General features: G+C 37.9%; 1 protein-coding gene across 3 annotated transcripts in view; it reads left to right on the top strand.

Annotated features, from left to right (window-relative positions):
* Bmpr1a (bone morphogenetic protein receptor type 1A) overlaps positions 1-19022 on the top strand; it is a 90577-nt gene that overhangs the window by 43614 nt on the left and 27941 nt on the right. The window contains exons 2-5 of one of the 3 annotated variants that reach the window (XM_051206820.1): positions 3173-3290; positions 12309-12523; positions 16711-16873; positions 18581-18683. In XM_051206820.1, coding sequence (XP_051062777.1) covers positions 12457-12523; positions 16711-16873; positions 18581-18683 — 333 coding nt within the window. In that variant the 5' untranslated portion in view covers positions 3173-3290; positions 12309-12456. The remainder of the gene's footprint in view (positions 1-3172; positions 3291-12308; positions 12524-16710; positions 16874-18580; positions 18684-19022) is intronic. The other 2 variants (XM_051206819.1, XM_051206821.1) reach the window with 2 other exon arrangements.

The following is a 19022-nucleotide window of genomic DNA, read 5'->3' on the forward strand; positions in this document are numbered from 1 at the left end:
GAATCACTTCTCTAGTCCCCCAAAGAAAACTTTTGAGGATCATTACTGTAACATCACTGCATCAAAGTCTTGTTTTACTGTAGGGGAGGACTGAGTTTAATTCCAAAAACAACATGGACTGGTGGGTATCTAGAGCCAGTGAGCTGGGTATGAGGGTTTGTGATTGGAAAATGGCTAAAAAGAAACCCATAGGCTAAGCAGATATTCTCACTAAACCTACATAACAGGATTGCTTTCTGAATTTGGGCCTCACTGGGAAGATAAAGAGGACAGGACTTGATCAGACATGGGGTAATGGAGGGTCTTGCTAAGTCAGTTTAGTTTAAGACTGGATTTTAGGTGAAGGCAAACAGATTGGCCAAGCAGAGAACCTAGTGTCTAGGAGTCAGTCATTGGGTTGTGTGTTTTCAGGAGGGAAGAGACAAGATCTTCCTATTTAGCATGTAGCCTAGACTGACCAAGGACATATCATCCTCTTACCACAGCTTCTCGAGTGCTGAGAATATAGGGATGCACCATAGTGGCCTGGTTGATAATGTAAATTTAGTTTTTAAAATAAATTGTTGGGCTGGAGAGACAGCTCAGAGTTAAGAGAGCACCACTGTCTGTAACTTAAAGCTCCAGGGTATCCTGGCCTCCTTGAGTACCAGGCACGAACATGTACACACATGTAAGCAAAACATTCATATGCATAAAATACACTTAAAAAAGAAATTGCCAAGCTCTTTTCTAAAGTGGCTGTGCTATTTTGCATGCTCATCAGCTATATTGGGGAAAATCAATCTTCTTTACATTTTTGCTGGTACTTGGCCACTGTGTTAAATTTATCTGTCCTATTAGGTGTGTAGTGATAACTCTGCCAGGCTTAATTTGCATTTCTCAGTGACTAATGTCTTCTGTGTGTTTACTTGCTGTTCATATGACCTCTTAAATAAGATGTCACTTTTTTAAAAAAAGTTCTTGTGACTATAGAATTTTAATTTTTCCCCCCAGTGCTGGATATTGAACCTAGAGCCATATTGGTTCTGTCAAGCACTCAACCAGTAAACTATACTCCCACCCCTATTGTGGAGTTTTGAGGTGGCTTCATATGTTAGAGTCACTTGTTACGTGTGTACTTTGTAAATATATTCTTCAAGTCTGTATCTTGTTCTTTCTTGTAACAAATAATAGTTTTTGCATGTTATTAATCATTTGATCCATTGCAAATATCTGATAGAATTAGAATAAAGTTTGATGTTTAAATAATGATGTATCAGTGGGCTATTTTTACTTTGATGAAAAGTTAATTTAACACAGTGATTATGTCCTCTCTATTCTGTACACATTTTCAGGGTAGACTCATAGTTCCCCTCTGATGACTTTGGAGTAAAATACGCCATTTCTAAAGTGTAAGCATAGCTGGACAGTAGTGGCTCACACCTTTAATCCCAACACTCGGAGGCAGAGGCAGATGGATCTCTGAGTTTGAGGCCAGTCTGGTCTATACAGAGAGTTCCAGGACAGCCAGGGCTATACAGAGAAACCATGTCTGGAAAAAACAAAAAGAAAGTGGAAGCATAATGTGTTTATTTATTTTTATTGATTTAGGGGAAAATTCTTCTAAAACTATAGATTTTGTATAAGAAAGATAAAACGCCAGTCCTTCAAATCTATTTCTATCCTCCCCATTTCTTTTGTGACGGTCTAAGAGTAGATCTGAAAAATTCTAGGACCTGGTTATGTTGTGGATTAGCCCTGAAAAGCTAAGTTCAGACAGTGTTTTTAATTGCTGTAAGGGTAATGCTCATTTCTTGGACAGTGAAAGATTTAGCTGTGACAGCCTGTTGCTGAATGGAGTCTTTAAGAAAAGCTGATATGATAATGTTGGACTGTTTTGAGTTGTCCCAGTAGATGTGAATGTAGTATTGCTAAGGCTATTAAACCTTAGCATGCTGTCATGAAGACAAAGGCATTTAACCTTGTAATGGGATATAGGTTCTATTTATAATGCTTTTAAAATTTTCCTTCAGAAATATGAGATAGTATTTTCCTATTTGATATTTTAGGGTTTTTTTTTTTTAAGCCTTTAGTGGAATTGTCTTTAGAATTTCAGGCTAAGCAGATGGATCATGAGTTCCAGGCCAACCTTAGAGTCCATAGTAAGACCTATCTCAACAAACAAGAAAACAAGCTCTAAATAAACGAAAATAAAAACTTTATTTTTATGTGCATTGGTAAGAGGGTGTCAGGTCCCCTGGAACTGGAGGGACAGGCAGTTGTGAGCTGCCATATAAGTGCTGGAAGAGTAGCCAGTGCTCTTAACTGCTGAGCCATCTCTATAGCCCCCAAATGTGTATTTTTAATAAAAAATAGTGTATGTTTTTCACCTTTCATTTTTATAAATGTCCCTTGAAACAGTGGGTCCTTAAGGATGGTGTTATTGTGGTTGAAATCTGTCTCCCAGAATTGTACCAGTACAATCAAATGCAATACCCTTACAAATCCTAGGGTTGTAAATAGGAGTTGGAATGAAATTGAAACTGGTTATTTAGATTTTGTGCCTGGGAATGGTAATGCACACCTGTAATCCCAGCACTGGGGAAGCAGAGACACAAGATCTCTGTGAATTCAAGACCGGCCTGGTCTACACCAGGAGGGCAAAGCCAGCCAGAGCTATATAGTAAGAGCCTGCCTCAAAAAGCAAACAAAAAGATTTTTTGGTAAGAGGGCCAACAAGATAGGTCAGCCGTTATAGGAGTTTGCTGCCAAGGAACCACATGTTGAAATGAGAGGGAATCAGTGGCTGCAGGTTGTTCTTCTCCCCTCCCCCCTCTGCTTGCACAGTGGTTCTGCAAGGTTGTGTGCTTTGGGGGGAGGGTCCCTCCACAGTAAATACAGTACGAGAGGGAAAAGTCAGAGTGGAAGAAAGCTGTACATTTCAGTGTTTTCAACAATTCGTGGAGGTTTTGTTTTGTTTTTAATACTGTTCATTAAATCCTGAAGCTTAATGTGGACATTGTTAACTATTTTATTTTCTATAGAACTATGTGTTCTTCTTTGGTCAGTAACTGTTCATTGACTTTACTTTGAAAACAATTAAGTTTACCTATGAAATACTTAGTGCTTATTTTACACATTTTCTTTTGACAATAAAAAGTTTGTCTTAAGTCTTTTTTTTTTTATTTTAAAGCAGATTTATGAAAATATGCATCGGTTTGATACTGTCTTGGAATTCATGAGATGGAAGCATAGGTCAAAGCTATTTGGAGAAACTTGGAACTACAGTTTTATCTAGCCACATCCTTGAGGTAAGGAAAAGATTTAAGAAAAGTCATAGAAAATGCTTTCTTAATGATTGAAAATAGTCTCTCTGTGTCACCGTTGTAACTTCATTTGAGCTTCTCTGGTTTTCTTGTCACAGCAGAACTTTGTATTAACTGCTCAGTTTCTTGAATCACCTTGTTTATGAATTAATAATTTTAATATATTTTCACCTTACAAATAAATGTTCATTCCTTAAAGAATGCCCCAAATCCAGTTGCATTTGCATTAATGTGTGCATGTGTGTGCGGACATGCATACACTCATTTGCTGTATGTGTGCATGTGCTGTGTTGACAGAAGAATGTCAGGTCCACTGGAGGTAGTCTAATGGTAGAGGCAGTTGTGGAACATGTGGTGGTCTCTGTGCTAGAACCTGAACTTGAGTCTGGGAGAGGACAGCCAACTCTTTCAACCACTCATTGTATGTTAAACTAACCTAGAGTACTCGGGTCTGTCAGTCTCTTTATTTAATTCTTTTTATTTGAGTTTGTCATTTGATTTTGTGCTTTTCTTTCCTTCATCTTGGGGAATGTTTTTGATTGTCACAGGAAAACTTTCAGTGACCTCAAAACTTCACTAGAATTTATGGGCGTTTTGTTTTGTGGTCTGCTGCTTCTGTTTGTTTGGTTGGTTTTTTTTATATATCGTTTCTCTGTGTAGTCCTGGCTGTCCTGGAACTCAGACCTGCCTGCCTTCTCTTCTCCTCCATCAGCAAGTCCTGATGGAGCATAGCACCACAACTGGCAATTTACTGCCTCTTGCCTGAGTAATTGGGGCTTCATTGTTGGAGCATTCATTGTTTCCAAGGATCTGGTTTGTCTTCTGGTCCCAGAGTAGCTGCCAGCAGCTTCAGAGACTGTTACTTCTATTCATATTCAAGCTGAAAGATTTTCTTTTCCTTAGATGCTAGGAAGCTAAGATACACTGTCTTAGCTCTTGAAGCAAATTATTTTTGATGAGATTGTGTTTTCACTGTTATAAAAATAATCATGACTAGAGTAACCCTGACCAGCGTTACTGCAGTTGCATGTGTGTATTGGGGTTAGTATTGCTGGGAAAAGGGCTAGAATTTGGGAAAAGAAAATGGATGAGTTGCTTGTAAGGGAAAAGACGATATTCTTATGCTAATCCAGGCTCTGGATAAGGAGCAGAGCTGCCATGCAAACAATGGCTGTGGGGCCAGAAAGTCTGCAGCCAGAATAGTCCTTCTCAGAGAGCTTGTCAGACTGGGCGCCTGGAGCTGCCCAAGAGAGGGACCCCTGGAAAGGGGTTTTTTCCTTCTAGATCTGTGGGGCTGGCAGCTGGCCAACTTGCTGGAAATTCCCACACCTTTCTAGTATTAAGTAAAAATGAAGGGTATGGGAGAAGTTTAACAGGAAAAGGAAAGAATGACTCCAGGCTTGTTTTATCAGCTGACTTCAGACTTTCCCTGTTTTGTTTGGGACTTTCTTTTTGTATTTGTTCTTCAGTTCTGATTAAACTCTTAGTTCAGTCTTCTTGTTTGTAAAATTTACTTTTACTTTTTTTTTTTTGTTGTTGTTGTTAACTTAAGAAATCTTGGGTCTGAGGAGTTGTCTCCACAGTTCGGAGTACATGTTACACTTTCCGAGGACTTGGGTTCAGTTTCCAGCACCTATACAGCAGTTAAGGATAGTATGTAATTCCACTTCCAGGGCCCTATACACACACAGACATACAACCAGGCAAGGTAGTCATGTTACATAAAATAAATCTTTCTTTAGCCAGGTGGTGATGATGGCACCTTTAATCTCAGCACTCATGTCAGTGAGTTTGAGGCCAGCCTGGTCTACAGTATGAGTTCCAGGACAGCCAGAATAATAAGTCTTTGTTCAAAAAACTGTATCTCTTCCTAATTTTGCTTCATGTTATTTTCTGAAGAAACTCAGTATATACAATTTGTAAGATACCGATTTGATAGATTTTAATTTTACATCATTTTATATTTTCTGATTAAGCAGCATTTAAATGTCTGTACACATGTGTACTTGTGTGTGTGTGTGTTTGTGTGTGTGTGTGTGTGTGTGAGAGAGAGAGTGTGAGAGTGCCATTTCGAGTTTGTACGTGTACTCTGGTTCTCTGTATGTGGTTCCCTGACACTGTTTTGAGACAGGATCTTTCACTGAGCCTGGAGGAGCTCCTAGCTAGGGTGTCCAGCATGTCCCCATGAGACCAAGAGAATCCTGTCTCTGCCACCCCTGTGCTGGTTTTTGGATGTCTGTAATTGCAAGTGCTTTTTATGTGCCTACAGGGAATCAAAGCTCTTGTCCTCATACTTTACTGAGTAGACCATCTCCTTAGCCTCTGTCCTTATGTTGGTGACATTTGTAAAGTAGGGTTTATAATTTATGGAAAAGATTCTGATGAAGACTAGTGAGATGACTCTACTGATAAAAGCCCTTGGTTCTCAAACCTGATGGACCTAAGTTCTATCACTAGATTCAGTGGTAGGGCAGTGTTGACTTCGTAAAAGTTGTCTTCTGAATGCCATACTCAAATGCCTCACAATAATTTAAAAAATTAAGATTCTGATGAAATTCTTAGCAATTTAAAGAGCATATATTTTATTTTAAAATGTTAGAATGAAAATAATCAGTCTCGGTGTGGTTATAAAGTTAGGTTATGCCAGGCATGGTGGTGCACACCTTTAACTCCAGTATTCGAGAGGCAGAGGCCAGTGAATCTTTGAGTTTGAGGCCATCCTGGTCTATAAAGTAAATTCCAGGACTGCCAAGGCTATTACACAGAGAAACCCTGCTTCAAAAATAAAAAATAAATCAGCTAACAGTTTTGCTTCTGTGTTATGATTGTAGAAACAGTTAATGTGAGACAAAGGGAAACATTTTTATTGCTTCTAATGATTATAGCAGTGACACCTATTTACTGAGTATGTAATACTGGGGTACGAGGTACTGCCTCCTAGGTTAGTAATGAAGGAATGCAAGATCTTAATAGATGAACCAACATGGTCAGAATTACAATCAAGTCAACTAGAATTGACATTTAAAACTAAATATATTGCCCTCTAGTGTATAATGCAAAAACTACCTTTACCTAGATAAATAAGCTAATGTCATTTTTATGGAGTTGAGTCCATAACACAGAGAGGAAAATGTGTAACTATAATTACGCAGAGTTAGAAAGAGTCTAATTTCTACCCCTCCACCATGAGTCTTGTGGAAATAAATAATTTTAAAACAGGATGCTTTTGTCTACTTCTTTGAAGAAACATATTATCTATCCATAATGTCACAGTTTTCTGGTCGCTTTTGTCTAGATGTTACTTACATACATTGTTCCCTCACCTGACTACTTTTTCAGACTTCTTTCATGGTGGTTAGGCTTTAAATCTTAGTGTTTCTCAACAATGGTATTGATTTATCTCTTGATCCCCAAAACTTAGTAACTTATAACAGCTGACATTTGTGGTCGCATGCATTATATTAAGAGTCCACCAAAGACAGCAGGATATGGTGGCACATGACTGTAATGCCAGTACTTGGGAGGTTGATGCAGGAGAATCACCACAAATTTAAGGCTAACCTGGTTTCAGATCAAGACCTCTCAAAAATTGATCACTCAAATGAAAAGAACCCACCAGATGCAGGGTCTTTCTGAGCAAAATTTTGAGCAAAATATCCAAATAACATAGTCCTAAAGGCACCCCGGGTTGCTCACTCAAGTGGTTATTGGAAAACCTGTTTCTTGCCACATAAGCCTTGTAGCACTGCTTGAATATGCTTAGACTTGGCTGCTGGCTTCCATAAGAGTACATCAAGGTAGAAGCTGAAGTACTTTTTAATGACCTAGCAAAAGTCACTCATGTTTACATCTTACTTATTAGAAATGAGCCACCTAGTCTAGTCAAGGGAGGGGAATTAGACTTCACCCTCTGAGGGATGTATCAAAGTGTTTGTGAACATGTTTCAGACCTTGATAATGATCTTTGACTTAGAGGAGGAGCTTAGATAAGGCTCTTACTGTGTAGCCAGTGTTGATCTCTAACTCTGTCATGGCCTTCCGTGTTGAAATTATAGGTATGCACCATTATGCCTGGCCATTAGTGCAGTTTCTAACTAAACAGTGCTCTGGGACTCTTTCATCCAAGAGCCTTAGCTTTTAATATCTCTATGCTGTTGACATAATGGAAGATTTGTATCTTCAGTCCCAGATGTTTCCTTTAAGCTTGAGAAGCAGATGCCCAGCAGACATTCCTTTTCAAGTAATCTCAGATGTCTAAATCCTTGAGCCCTTTTTCTTCACTCTGTCCAAAAATCTGCTTATTCACATTTTAGTGATTGCTTAGACCAGCAGTATGAGAGTTTGAGTCATGTTCCTTGACCCCTGCATCCAACCATTACCAAGTACTATATAGTCTTGTTTTTAATTATATCCACTCTGATCTTAACCACTATTGTCTCTCCTTAATTTTCATGTCTTCTTACTGTTGCTTTGCTTCAGCTTTTCTTGTCTTTTCTAGTTCATTATGCAAAAACCAGGTCACTGATGCCATCTCTCTTACATTTAAAACCTGAATCTTTCAGAGTCCTTGTCCTTTCTGTCTTTTCAACCTCTTCTGTATTACACTACTGTATTCTCCATGGTTCAGAAGCATTGCTTCTTGTTTTTCTGTTTCTCAGAAATCTTTGCACAGATTGTTAGTTTGACTGATATTTATCTGCACAAAACAGCACAATAAGTATTACTCCTCAGCATAACTTATGTGGACTTTTCCATCCAGAACAAATCTGGCCCATCCAGGGTTTCACTTTTTTCTTACCTTGCAGCTTAGTGGAAATTATGTGTACATTTTTTTTTCTCATCTTGTTCTGTGTCAAAAGTATTTCCATCTTTTATCTTCTTCCCCTGAGATGCAGAGTCTCCCACAAATAGCTCTACCACTGTGCTATGACTGGCCCCTGTGTCAGCATTTGATTGTCTCATTTAGTGACTATGAACTCCCATGAAAGATGGGTTTTTCTATCATGACTATATTTTTGGTGTTTGATACATAGGCTGATGTATAAAATGATATCTTAATGAATAATTAGGGAATAATATCCAATGGCAAGAACATTGTTTACACAGGACTTGAGAATTTGAGGGGAATCTAATGAATTAGTATTCTCTTCTTTTCTGCTATCTGTTCCTCTTAAACTCTGTGACCCCTTGGCTCCATTTGTATGTAAATGGAATATTTTCTATGTACTTTACATTCCTGTAGTTACCTTCTGTGGCTATAGCAGCATGTTTCAACTAATACCTGTGGAGATTACTTCATAGCTTAGCATTGTTCTTAGTACAACTAATGTATTGACTTTATAGTCATCGCAGGTTTTTAAACTATTAAGAATTTCTCAGTTGGTGCTGCCTTCATTTTTACCAGATCATGTCATAGACATGTTAGAGAAGACAGAAATTTATTGAGTACCTACTGTGCCACTATAATCCTAAGTACTTTACAGTATGTAATGTGTATTTCACATTATGTAGTATAATTAATATAATGTATAAAATAGCAATTAATAAATGGAGTCTAGAACCAGACCTTTTGAATTATAGCTCTGTCTCCATGTGTAATCTCTTCAGCCCACCTCAGTTATACCTTTCTTATGAGGCAGTTGTGTGGACTTTATAAATTAATTTTAACAAAACATTGTTAATAGTATTGGCACAGAGATGAATGTGCTAATTAGTTCTTGGGATAGCTGTGAGCCAGTGAGTACCCTTGGTTATGTAAAGATAAGTAAAACTTTTCAGAGACTATTGTGGTTTAATAAGGATCAGGAAAAACAGATAGGCTGAATAGATGTTTATTCAGGGAGAAATAACTTACAGCAGAGACAGATGAATACCAGCAGGTTCCTGGTCCCAAGGATGCCTCTGGATGCTCTCTGTCCCTGTCCTGAAAGCAAGAGGGCACTCTGAGGCTCCTTCCCCAGACCTAATTTCCCCAGGTCATGTCTGCCCCTGACCCCACCCCCAGTGAGCACAGTCAATACCACAGATGTAGACAAAGTGAATATCTCATGACAAAAGACTTTTAAGTTACTGGTTTAAGGCATATCTAGAATTTGAACTTGTGTCCATATTGCAATAGACCCTTTTCTCTGAAATGACGATATGGAAAGTACATTAAAGGTCTCATGTACTATAAGGATGCCTGGCTACCAGGTAGTAGTCAGTAAAAGCCCAAGTGCCACCTTTACATAAACTGATAAAGAAACCAATACAGGAAATAGAACAAGTCACAGAGATGAGCCCCCACCTAAGATTATGAGCTCCTTCAAGCAGAAGTTGATAGAATCATGAGCTGGATATGGTAATGTTTCCTGGAAACTGAGACAGGAGATAGTTGAGGCTAACCTAGGTTATAAAGTGAAGCCCTGTCTTGAAAATAATAAGAGAATGAATTTGGAATACTTTTATTTGTATTTCTAGTTTTTTACTATGGTGTATAATACATACTCTATAAATGTTGATAAATGAATAAAAGAATCAAAAACTGAGAGTTAGCAAGGCAGGCAAAAAATGAGGCCAGGATTTGGCCTAGTATTGGGGGAAGGGAGATGCTGTTTTCACTCTGATAGCATCTGATAGAGTGGGAAGGAAAAGGCTATGAGTGACTTAGACATGTTCTTGGCAGATGGAAATACAGGGAATGATCAGGATTTAGGAGTATATGGAAACTTTCTTTGAGTTTGGAGCCAGCAACAAGCATACCTAGAATTACAGTTGAATCATGTTAAGAGAGATGTTCTTTATACACATGGTGCTTTGTCCCATTGCAAATATTTTCATCTAATAATTTTAGACTTTATATTATCTCAGTTATATGTTTGTGAAACAGTTCACATTTGTAGTAGAGAAGTTTTTAAGAATTACTAAAATTTAAAGCACTTGTGGTAGCAAAATCCTGTAGCCCCAGGTATTTAGGAGGGAGAGGTAGGAGGATCATATGTTCAAGACCATCCTTGACTATCTGGTGAATTCATTGCCAGCCTCAGGTAGATAAGATTTTGTTCAAAGAAAGAACAAGTTTGGGAAGAGATTGTATGTGTGGAGATTTGTAAACCGGTAAGGCATGGTGATGTATGCCTATGATCCTAGTATTTGGAGGACTGAGACAAGAAAACCACTAAGTTCCAGAATTGTAAACCAGTCAGAGTTATATAGCAAGATCCTGCCTCAAAAACAAACAAAAAACCCCAAAGCAAATCAATACAAAAGAACTCTTAGATTTAAAACAGTTATAAGATGTATACCTGTGTATATACCGTATTTCCACAATACTGTAAAGCGAAAAATTGTTCAGTAGGTAATGTAGAAAGCACAGATTACTTAGTATTGTTTATTACATATTACCTGGTAGAAATTACACTATGGATAATTAAGTCATAAATAAGCAAAAACCTTTTCACTAAGAAGTAGTTTAGGCCTAAGTTAATGAAACCAAGCTGACTGAAACAATAGAATAGGCAAAAAAAAAAAAAAAAAAAAAAAAAAAGAGTTATATTAACTTTGGTCCAAAGTAGCATTTTTTCCATTACCTGTTTCTGTTTCATTTGTTTTTAAGAGTTTACTGTATATTAATAAGAGCCAAATCTTATTGTTGTTTGGTTGGTCTTTTGTTAGTTTTTCAAGACAGGGTTTGTTGTTTGGTAGCTCACTTTGTAGCTAGGCTAGCCTACCTCTGCTTCTTGAGTACTGGGACTAAAGGCTTGCACTAAAGGCTAAGAACCAAATCTAAATTGCAGTGATTATACTTCATGATTCCCGTATTAAAAACTCAGGTTTATCTTAATGAATTCAGATTTGGAGATTTTAGAAGAATAGCTTTATTTAAGGTACATTTCTAGGGTCTGGAGATAGAGTTAATTTTTCTAGAGCATGTGCTTAGCAAGCATAAGGTTATGCATTCAGCTCCCCTCCTCAAAGATAGTTTCTGTTTTTGCTTTGATAAATAAAGAAGCATGCTACTTATTTAAATATGTAAATTTTCTAGGTTGGCTTTATTTTCTATTTGTGGAATAATTATATGTTCAATGTGTTTATATTGTTATTCATTAGGATTTAAATGAATATTGATAGACAGCTTTTATTTTAAATTCTTTTCTACTTTCTTTTTTGTTTGTTTGCTTGTTTTTCAAGACAGGGTTTCTCTGTGTAGCCTTTTCTGTCCTGGAACTCATTCTGTAGACCAGGCTGGCCTGGAACTCACAGAGATCCACCTTCCTTTGCTTTCTGAGTTCTGGGATTAACAGCATACACTGACACCACAGGCTTCTGTTTTGGGTGGTGGTGGTGGGGTAAACTGAAACAGAGTCAGGCTCTGTAGCCCAGTTTGGCTAGAACTCATAATCTTTCTGCCTCTGTGCCCCTAGCCCCCAAGTGCTAGAGTTAGAAGCATGTATCACCGAACCATACCTAGCAGAAATGTTCACTTCTGTAGTAAATAATTTAGTTACATCAGGGCAACTAGAGAAAGCTGTTGATGAGGGTTCTTTCTTTCCTTCTTTTCTTTATAGCTGGGGTTGTCTTGCTCTTGCCCAGCTTTCTTAGAATTCCTAGACTTAAGAAATCTCTGCACTGTCAGCTTCCCAAGTAGTGGGGACTCAATGTGTACAATACTGCACTAGTTGGTTGAGATTCAGTGTGTTTATTGTGGCTGATTTGAGATTAGGAGATTACAACTTTCTACTAAATTATTTAGGCTTTATAATTACAATGCATTAAAAAATAAATGAGAGCTTTAATCTTTAAAAATATATTTCAACGAAGTTGAGACTGTATAGCTCAGTGATAAAACTCTTAGTATGTGCAAGGTCCTAGAGTTGGCCCCCAATACACACCAAAACTTCTAAAAATATATTTCTGCATTTAAAAGCCTGGTTAAGAGGCTTGCTTTCCTTTCCACTCTTGAAAACTTTCCAAATTACATTATATTCATTGCCTTATTTATTTGTTTGTTTTTTTCCCCCCCAGGAATCTGAAGAAGCCCCAGGTGAAAGTCATTGTCAAGTGATTTCTTTCTTCTATAAGGAAATCTCATTCAGTGAAGCCATTTAAATTAGTGAAATAGCACGACCAGTAATTCAAAGTGGCAGTGTACAGGATACTTGGACATTGAACAATGACTCAGCTATATACTTACATCAGATTATTGGGAGCCTGTCTGTTCATCATTTCTCGTGTTCAAGGTAAATTGATGCTTGTTTCAGTAAGTCATTTCTATGCATATAAAGCACTTAAACTCCTTGGTCTGCTGTCAGCTATCAGCCACACCAGCACAACTCTTAGTGAAGAAGCAAAGAACACACCAGAAGAAATTGTGAACTTTGTATAGACTGATACCTTTTTAAAGTCTTAGCCTTTTTCTATGTATAACAGGCAAAATATGTAGCATGAGGTTTGTCTTGTGAGGATCAGATGAGAATAAGTATAAATAGTCTGCAATTTAGGACCTAAAACACAGAACAATAGGTATTTGAGACTGAGCTTTAAAATTCCTGTCTCTTTTAAAATGCAATAAAGAATAAGCACAAATAATAATTCAAAATTTGTTTTATTGTCATGAGATTTTAGAAAATAGATGTACTTGTTCGCTTATGCAGAGCTCTAAAATTTCTCTATAGAGTATAAGCAATTTATTTGTGACCTCTGATGTATACTATGTGTTCATAGATGAAACTGGAACTTAATAGTGATGTCTAAGATCAGATGAACTGTATTTGTATACAAATTTCTTCCCAGTTGTTTATTTAGGGCAGTATTTTTGAGCTGAAAAGTTAAAATTGCTTTATAAAAGTCTTTGAGATAGAACTCACCACTATCTTCATTTTCTTCTTTAGAATTTATTAAATTTTTGTATGTGTTAGTGTTTGTGCATGAAAGTGTGCCCCTACATGTGGAGACCAGTGTTGGCATTGAGTCTTCCCACCCATTGTGCATCTGAGAAAGGGTCTCTGACTAAAGTTGGAGCTTGATAATTGGCTAGACTGGCTTCTCACTGTCCTAGCCCCTGAGCTGCCATCTTCGTTTTCCTAAGGCTTTGGCTTCGTAATTTGCAATTTCACATATAGTTCTGAATGATGAGGGTTATTTATCCACATGAAGAAATTTAGGTAACAGCATAAAGCTTTTAAAAAGTTCTGTGTTAGTGCATGAGCATAAAATGAAATCTATAGTTTTTTTGTATTTGTCTTATTGCTTTGCTGAGAACACAGAGCCCCTTCAGTTCAAGCTACTTTTATTTGAAATATGGGAATACATAGTATAATACATGTTGAGGCTTTTTTGTTTTGTTTTTTGTTTGTTTGTTTTTTTTTTTTTTTGCTGAGACAGGGTTTCTCTGTATTGCTTTGGAGCCTGTCCTGGAACTAGCTCTGTAGACCAGGCTGACCTCAAACTCACAGAGATCCACCTGCCTCTGCCTCCCGAGTGCTGGTATTAAAGGCGTGTGCCACCAACACCCGGTCCTTTCTGTTAAATTTTGCTGGTCACTGTCATCCAGAGTTGCTATGATTGTGAAACTAAATTAATTGTGCTATTAATAATGGAAATTTTGATGTTTTTTTTGGGGGGAGCTATTCAGGTCATATAGATAGTGTAATATATACAACTTTTTTTCTTTGTCTTTTTTTTTTTCTTAATTCTCTCATGTATTGTATTGCATCCCAACCGAAGTTTTCCCTCCTTCTCCTCCTAGTTCAATTCCCACCTCTCCATTCCCTAAATTCCATCTTCCTCCTTTCCTTTCATAATAAAAGAGTAGCCCATCTCAGATATCAACCAAAAATGGCATAACAACTTACAATAAGACTAGGAACATCCATTCATTAAGGCTGGATGAAGTAACCCAGTAGGAGAAAAAGGTCCCAAAAGTAGGCAGAAGAGTCAGAGATACCCAACTCACACTGTTTGGAATCCCACAAGAACACCAAGCTATATAACCATAACATACACACACAAGACCTAGGTCAGATACGTATAAGCACTCTGCTAATTCAGTCTCCATGAGCCCTGCTTAGTTGATTCTGTGGGCTGTTTTCTTGTGGTGTCCTTGGCCCCTCTGGCTTCTACAATCCTTCCCTCTCTGTCTTTCGAAGGATTCCTTAAGCTTGCCTAATTTGGCTATGGGTCTCTGCATCTATCTGTTCCCATCAGTTGCTGAATGAAGCCTCTCTGCTGATGATTATGTTAGACTCTGGTCTATAAGTATAACAGAGTATCATTGGGATAATTTCATTGACTTTTTTTTGGCCAGTTGAATTTGGTTCTTTCCTAGGTCTCTCAATTATCCAGCCTCCAGATCCTGGCCCTCTAAGCAGTGTTAGGCTTGAACTCCTCTTATGGCATGAATCTCAAGCTGGACCAGTCATTGGTTGTCCACTCCCACAATTTCTGTGCCATCCTTACCCCAGCACATCTTGAAGGCAGGACAAACTGTAGGTCAAAACTTTTGTGGCTGGGTTGGTGTCTCAGTCCCTCCACTGGACGTCTTGTTCAGGCTCCACGTCAACCTCCCCCCCCCCCCCCATTACTAGCTAGGTTCACCCTCATAGATGCCTGGGAGTTTCCACTGCACTAGGTTTTTACCTCACTCTTGAAATGCCAACCCCCACCCCCGTTCTAGTCATCTCTCTCAGTACTTGCCCTCAACCCCCCCCCCCCACATCTGTTCTCTCCTGTTCCCATCTCCACCGACCCTAACATTTTAGTAGTTTATCAGTGTTAGTAAATTTAAAATTGAGTTTACAATACTGAACCACTTCATTTTTACAGTAAAATTCATACTAATCTAGTTCTTTTGGCTTTGCCACTCTTCTTTTGGAAGGGCCTGAAAAATGCAGTGCTGTATGTGTTATTACCTGCCATTTGAGGCCATACTCTCTATAATGCAAGATCCTGATTTTATTACATAAGCCTTTGGCAACTTTCACTTTTTGATAGCATGGTCTGGATTCTAACCAGTTACCCTGGGATATAAGGTAGATAACAAGATTTATTTCATGTTTTCACAGTTCCTTTACTTATCAATTAGAGTTCTCTGTAAGGTGCTTAGTAGCTCCCTTTCCACCAAAGTGTTCGAAGATGATTTTGTTAAAAATCTAGTTACAAGGCTTTGAACAACAACAACAACAACAAAACAAAAAACAAAAACAAAAACAAAAAAAAAAAAAAAGGAATTGCCCTGTGCATCCTCTGACCCCGAAATCATTGGACAGTTTATTAGCCTTTAGGAAGTCTCTCCCCATTTTGTACCTAGTGAATTGCAGCTGTCACACACAGCAGATGAGATCCCATTGCATGGGTATCACAAATGCGGGAGAGCAGATTCCTCAGTGTTGGCAGCTGTGTACTCCTTAGTGCCATAGTCCTATGAGTCAGGTTTTCAAAGGAGACTTCAGAGTCCAGACTTTGAAAATTAGAGGCTTACTCCTTTCAGTCCTCAGATCAGAGCACGCTCTGAACCTTGAAAACTAGTCCTCAGCAGCTATTATTGCAGACTTCTAGCTTAAGATCAGATCTTGGAAGTTTTCGAGGCTCCTGAGCTACCTGGGATCCATAGCTTAGTTTTTCATACTTTCTTACCTCCTCAGTATGTCTGCAGAGTCCAGAGTCTCTGTAGTCTCCTCTGGCTGCTGTGGAACTTTTAGCATCTTCCTGGCTCTTCCTTTTGATTTTGGTTCAAAACTTAGGACTGGCTCTTTTACTTTTTAAGTCCTTTATGAATACCTTCATGATAAAGGAGTGTGGAACAGTAGTAAGGAATGGGGCCACCAGAGCTGGGATGTGACTTGAGCAGTAGCAATGGTTCCAGTGGTCCCTGAAGATACTGAGGAGTTTCTTCAGAGGAAACTCCGGAGTGTTCAAAACAGCTGTTCTGTCATAGTGTTTGACAGTTCCTCACTCAAGGCAAGTAGGCACCAGGGAGGGGTCTGCCAGTTGTCAATCAAATGGCCAATTGGCTGTTTCAAATAGTCTAGCTTATTTGAAGAAATATGAAAACACTAAAGGGCACTTACAGTAAGGACCTGTCCTGGATTTAATATCCTCAGAAGTGTTTACTGGTACTTAGCTCTTAGCCAGACACTTCTCTGTTTTGCCTCATCTCCATACATTCTGCCATATTCAGCAGTTCTGTATATAATAGTTTATAAATTGGTATTATATGAAGAATTTTGGTTTCTCTGTGTAGTTTTGGAGCCTGTCCTAGAACTCGAGCTGTAGACCAGGTTGGTCTTGACCTCACAGAGATTCACCTGCCGCTGCCTCCTGAGTGATAGGATTATTATAAAAAGAAAACTCAAAAGCTTTCTTCATTAATGACTCATTAAACAACTCTTCAAGAATGATTGTTTACAAATTTTATTTTTTAATACAGGGCAGAATCTAGACAGTATGCTCCATGGCACTGGCATGAAATCAGACTTGGACCAGAAGAAGCCAGAAAATGGAGTGACTTTAGCCCCAGAAGATACCTTACCTTTCTTAAAGTGCTATTGCTCAGGACACTGTCCAGATGATGCTATTAATAACACATGCATGTAAGTATTTGCTTCAGTTCTTAAGAGTTAGCATACTCTACAAAAATTTTTCTCCCTTTGTATTTGGTATCTTTCCAAAGAAAGAAAGGATTCTTGGCTTGAATACAGAAATATTGTTATCTATCATTAAACAATTGTGATAGTTTTGTTATTTCTCTGTGAACTTCTGGTCCACATTTGCTTTATATATTGCATTTCCTACTTAGTCATCGTGTGTCAGGGCCCACCCCCAACCCCACCCCCACCCCCAGCCAACCCCAAACAGGTTTTCTCTGTGTAACAGCTCTGGCTGTACTGGAACTTGCTCTGTAGACAGTGCTGGGATCAAAGGTGTGCACTAACACTGCCTAGCTAACTTTCTACTTAGTTTTATGTTTAGTCAGTCCACTCATAGATGGTCATGAAACTTGAGTTCATATTTCCAAAAATGTATGTATTATATATGTATATGATATGTGTGCAGATTGTTGTACATGAAGAGATCAGAGGACAACTTGCAGAAATCTCTTCTTTCCTCTCCTTCTACTATGTCGGTTCCAAGAACAGAGCTCAGATTGTCAGTCTAGACAGCAAGCACTTCTACACACTCAGTCATCCTGTATGTAGCCTATAGTCCATATCTTGGGGGCACATTGAAGAATTTACTTTCTGGACCAAAAAACAACAACAACAACAACAACAACAACAAAAAAAAAAAAAAAAAAAAAAAAAAAAAAACCTGAAACCAACCAAACAAACAAAAAAACAAAGTCTCCATCAGTCAATTCATTGTCTCTTTGTGTTAGAAGTGAAGATGAAGGCCAAGTTTTATAGTTCCTAACATTCTGTGTTCTTTGAATAGACTAGATACATTTCCTAGAACTTCGTCTATGAAATTATATTATTTATCCTTCCTACATTAGCTTAGGGAAAGGCTCAAGGATACTGACATTAAAGTGATAAAACTTCATGGAACATAAATATATTTTTGTAAACTTCTTTAAAATGAGACTATTCAGACTGTCTCTCTCTGCTTTCCTATCTCATTCACTACAAGTACCTTTCAGAATCTTAGTTATCTTTTCTTCTCAAATATACTTTCACGTGTCATTGGGTCTGCTGAAAGCTTCACAGAAAAGCTTGTTTTCCTCTTTTATCATGTATATATAGCTTCAGATCATGAGTGTGGCTAGCGGAGCAGTTCTATAACAGCATACACGTGGAACATTTATTTAGTAGAACTTCTTTTCTATTTGACCCTTATTGGCCCTTTAGGTTAGGCCTTAGTTCAAGCATACTACCTTTGATTTAGCTTAAATTTATATTGGTTTTGGTAATCATAAGAGAATTCAATTAAATTAGAAAAAAAGTTACTGGATGCTAATATTCAACTCACATATCTTCAGTTCTTTTGTATGTCTTCTAAAAATTTTTAGATTTATTTATTGGTATGTATGTGTATTGAGAACATGTGTACATATCAACTTGCCAGAATTAGTTCTTTCCACCATTTGGGTACTAGAAATCAAACTTAGGTCTTCCGGCTTGGTGACAGTGCCCACTGAGCCATCCCTCTGGCCTTTTTTATCAGACAGTATCTCTGTTTAGCTCAGGGTGACCTGCAGTTCAAGATCCTCTTGCTTTAGTCTCCTGAATGCTAGTATTCTGGATGTGTACTATCCTGTTCTGTCTAACATGACATTGTATTTTTTTTTTTCCTCATCGTAGAACTAATGGGCATTGCTTTGCCATTATAGAAGAAGATGATCAGGGGGAAACCACATTAGCTTCTGGGTGTATGAAGTATGAAGGCTCTGATTTTCAATGCAAGGTAAGATCTAATTTGTAACCATGAAATAAAGAAGGGTAGAACTTCATGAAAGAGTTCTCTAGCAGAAGTGGACTGCTCTTCACACTACTGTGGTCACAAAAACATTTTCTGAAGAAAGCCTGGACTTTTCAAGTAATAGGATTTTACTAACTAAAGTTCCAGATTGCTTTACTTTAAGAAAGTTTTAAATCATCACCAGTTGTGTTTAATGCAAAAAATGATACTCACATTTATTTCTGGAGTGCAAGATTTACTGAAAAGACTTTAAGGTAATGGATAATAACTTTTTTTCCCCACGAGACAGCAATGTTAAATTCTTGTTTTAGTATGAGGTGATTG

This window comes from Phodopus roborovskii, unplaced genomic scaffold, assembly GCF_943737965.1.
Source record: "Phodopus roborovskii unplaced genomic scaffold, PHOROB, whole genome shotgun sequence".
NCBI classification, from domain to species: domain Eukaryota; kingdom Metazoa; phylum Chordata; class Mammalia; order Rodentia; family Cricetidae; genus Phodopus; species Phodopus roborovskii.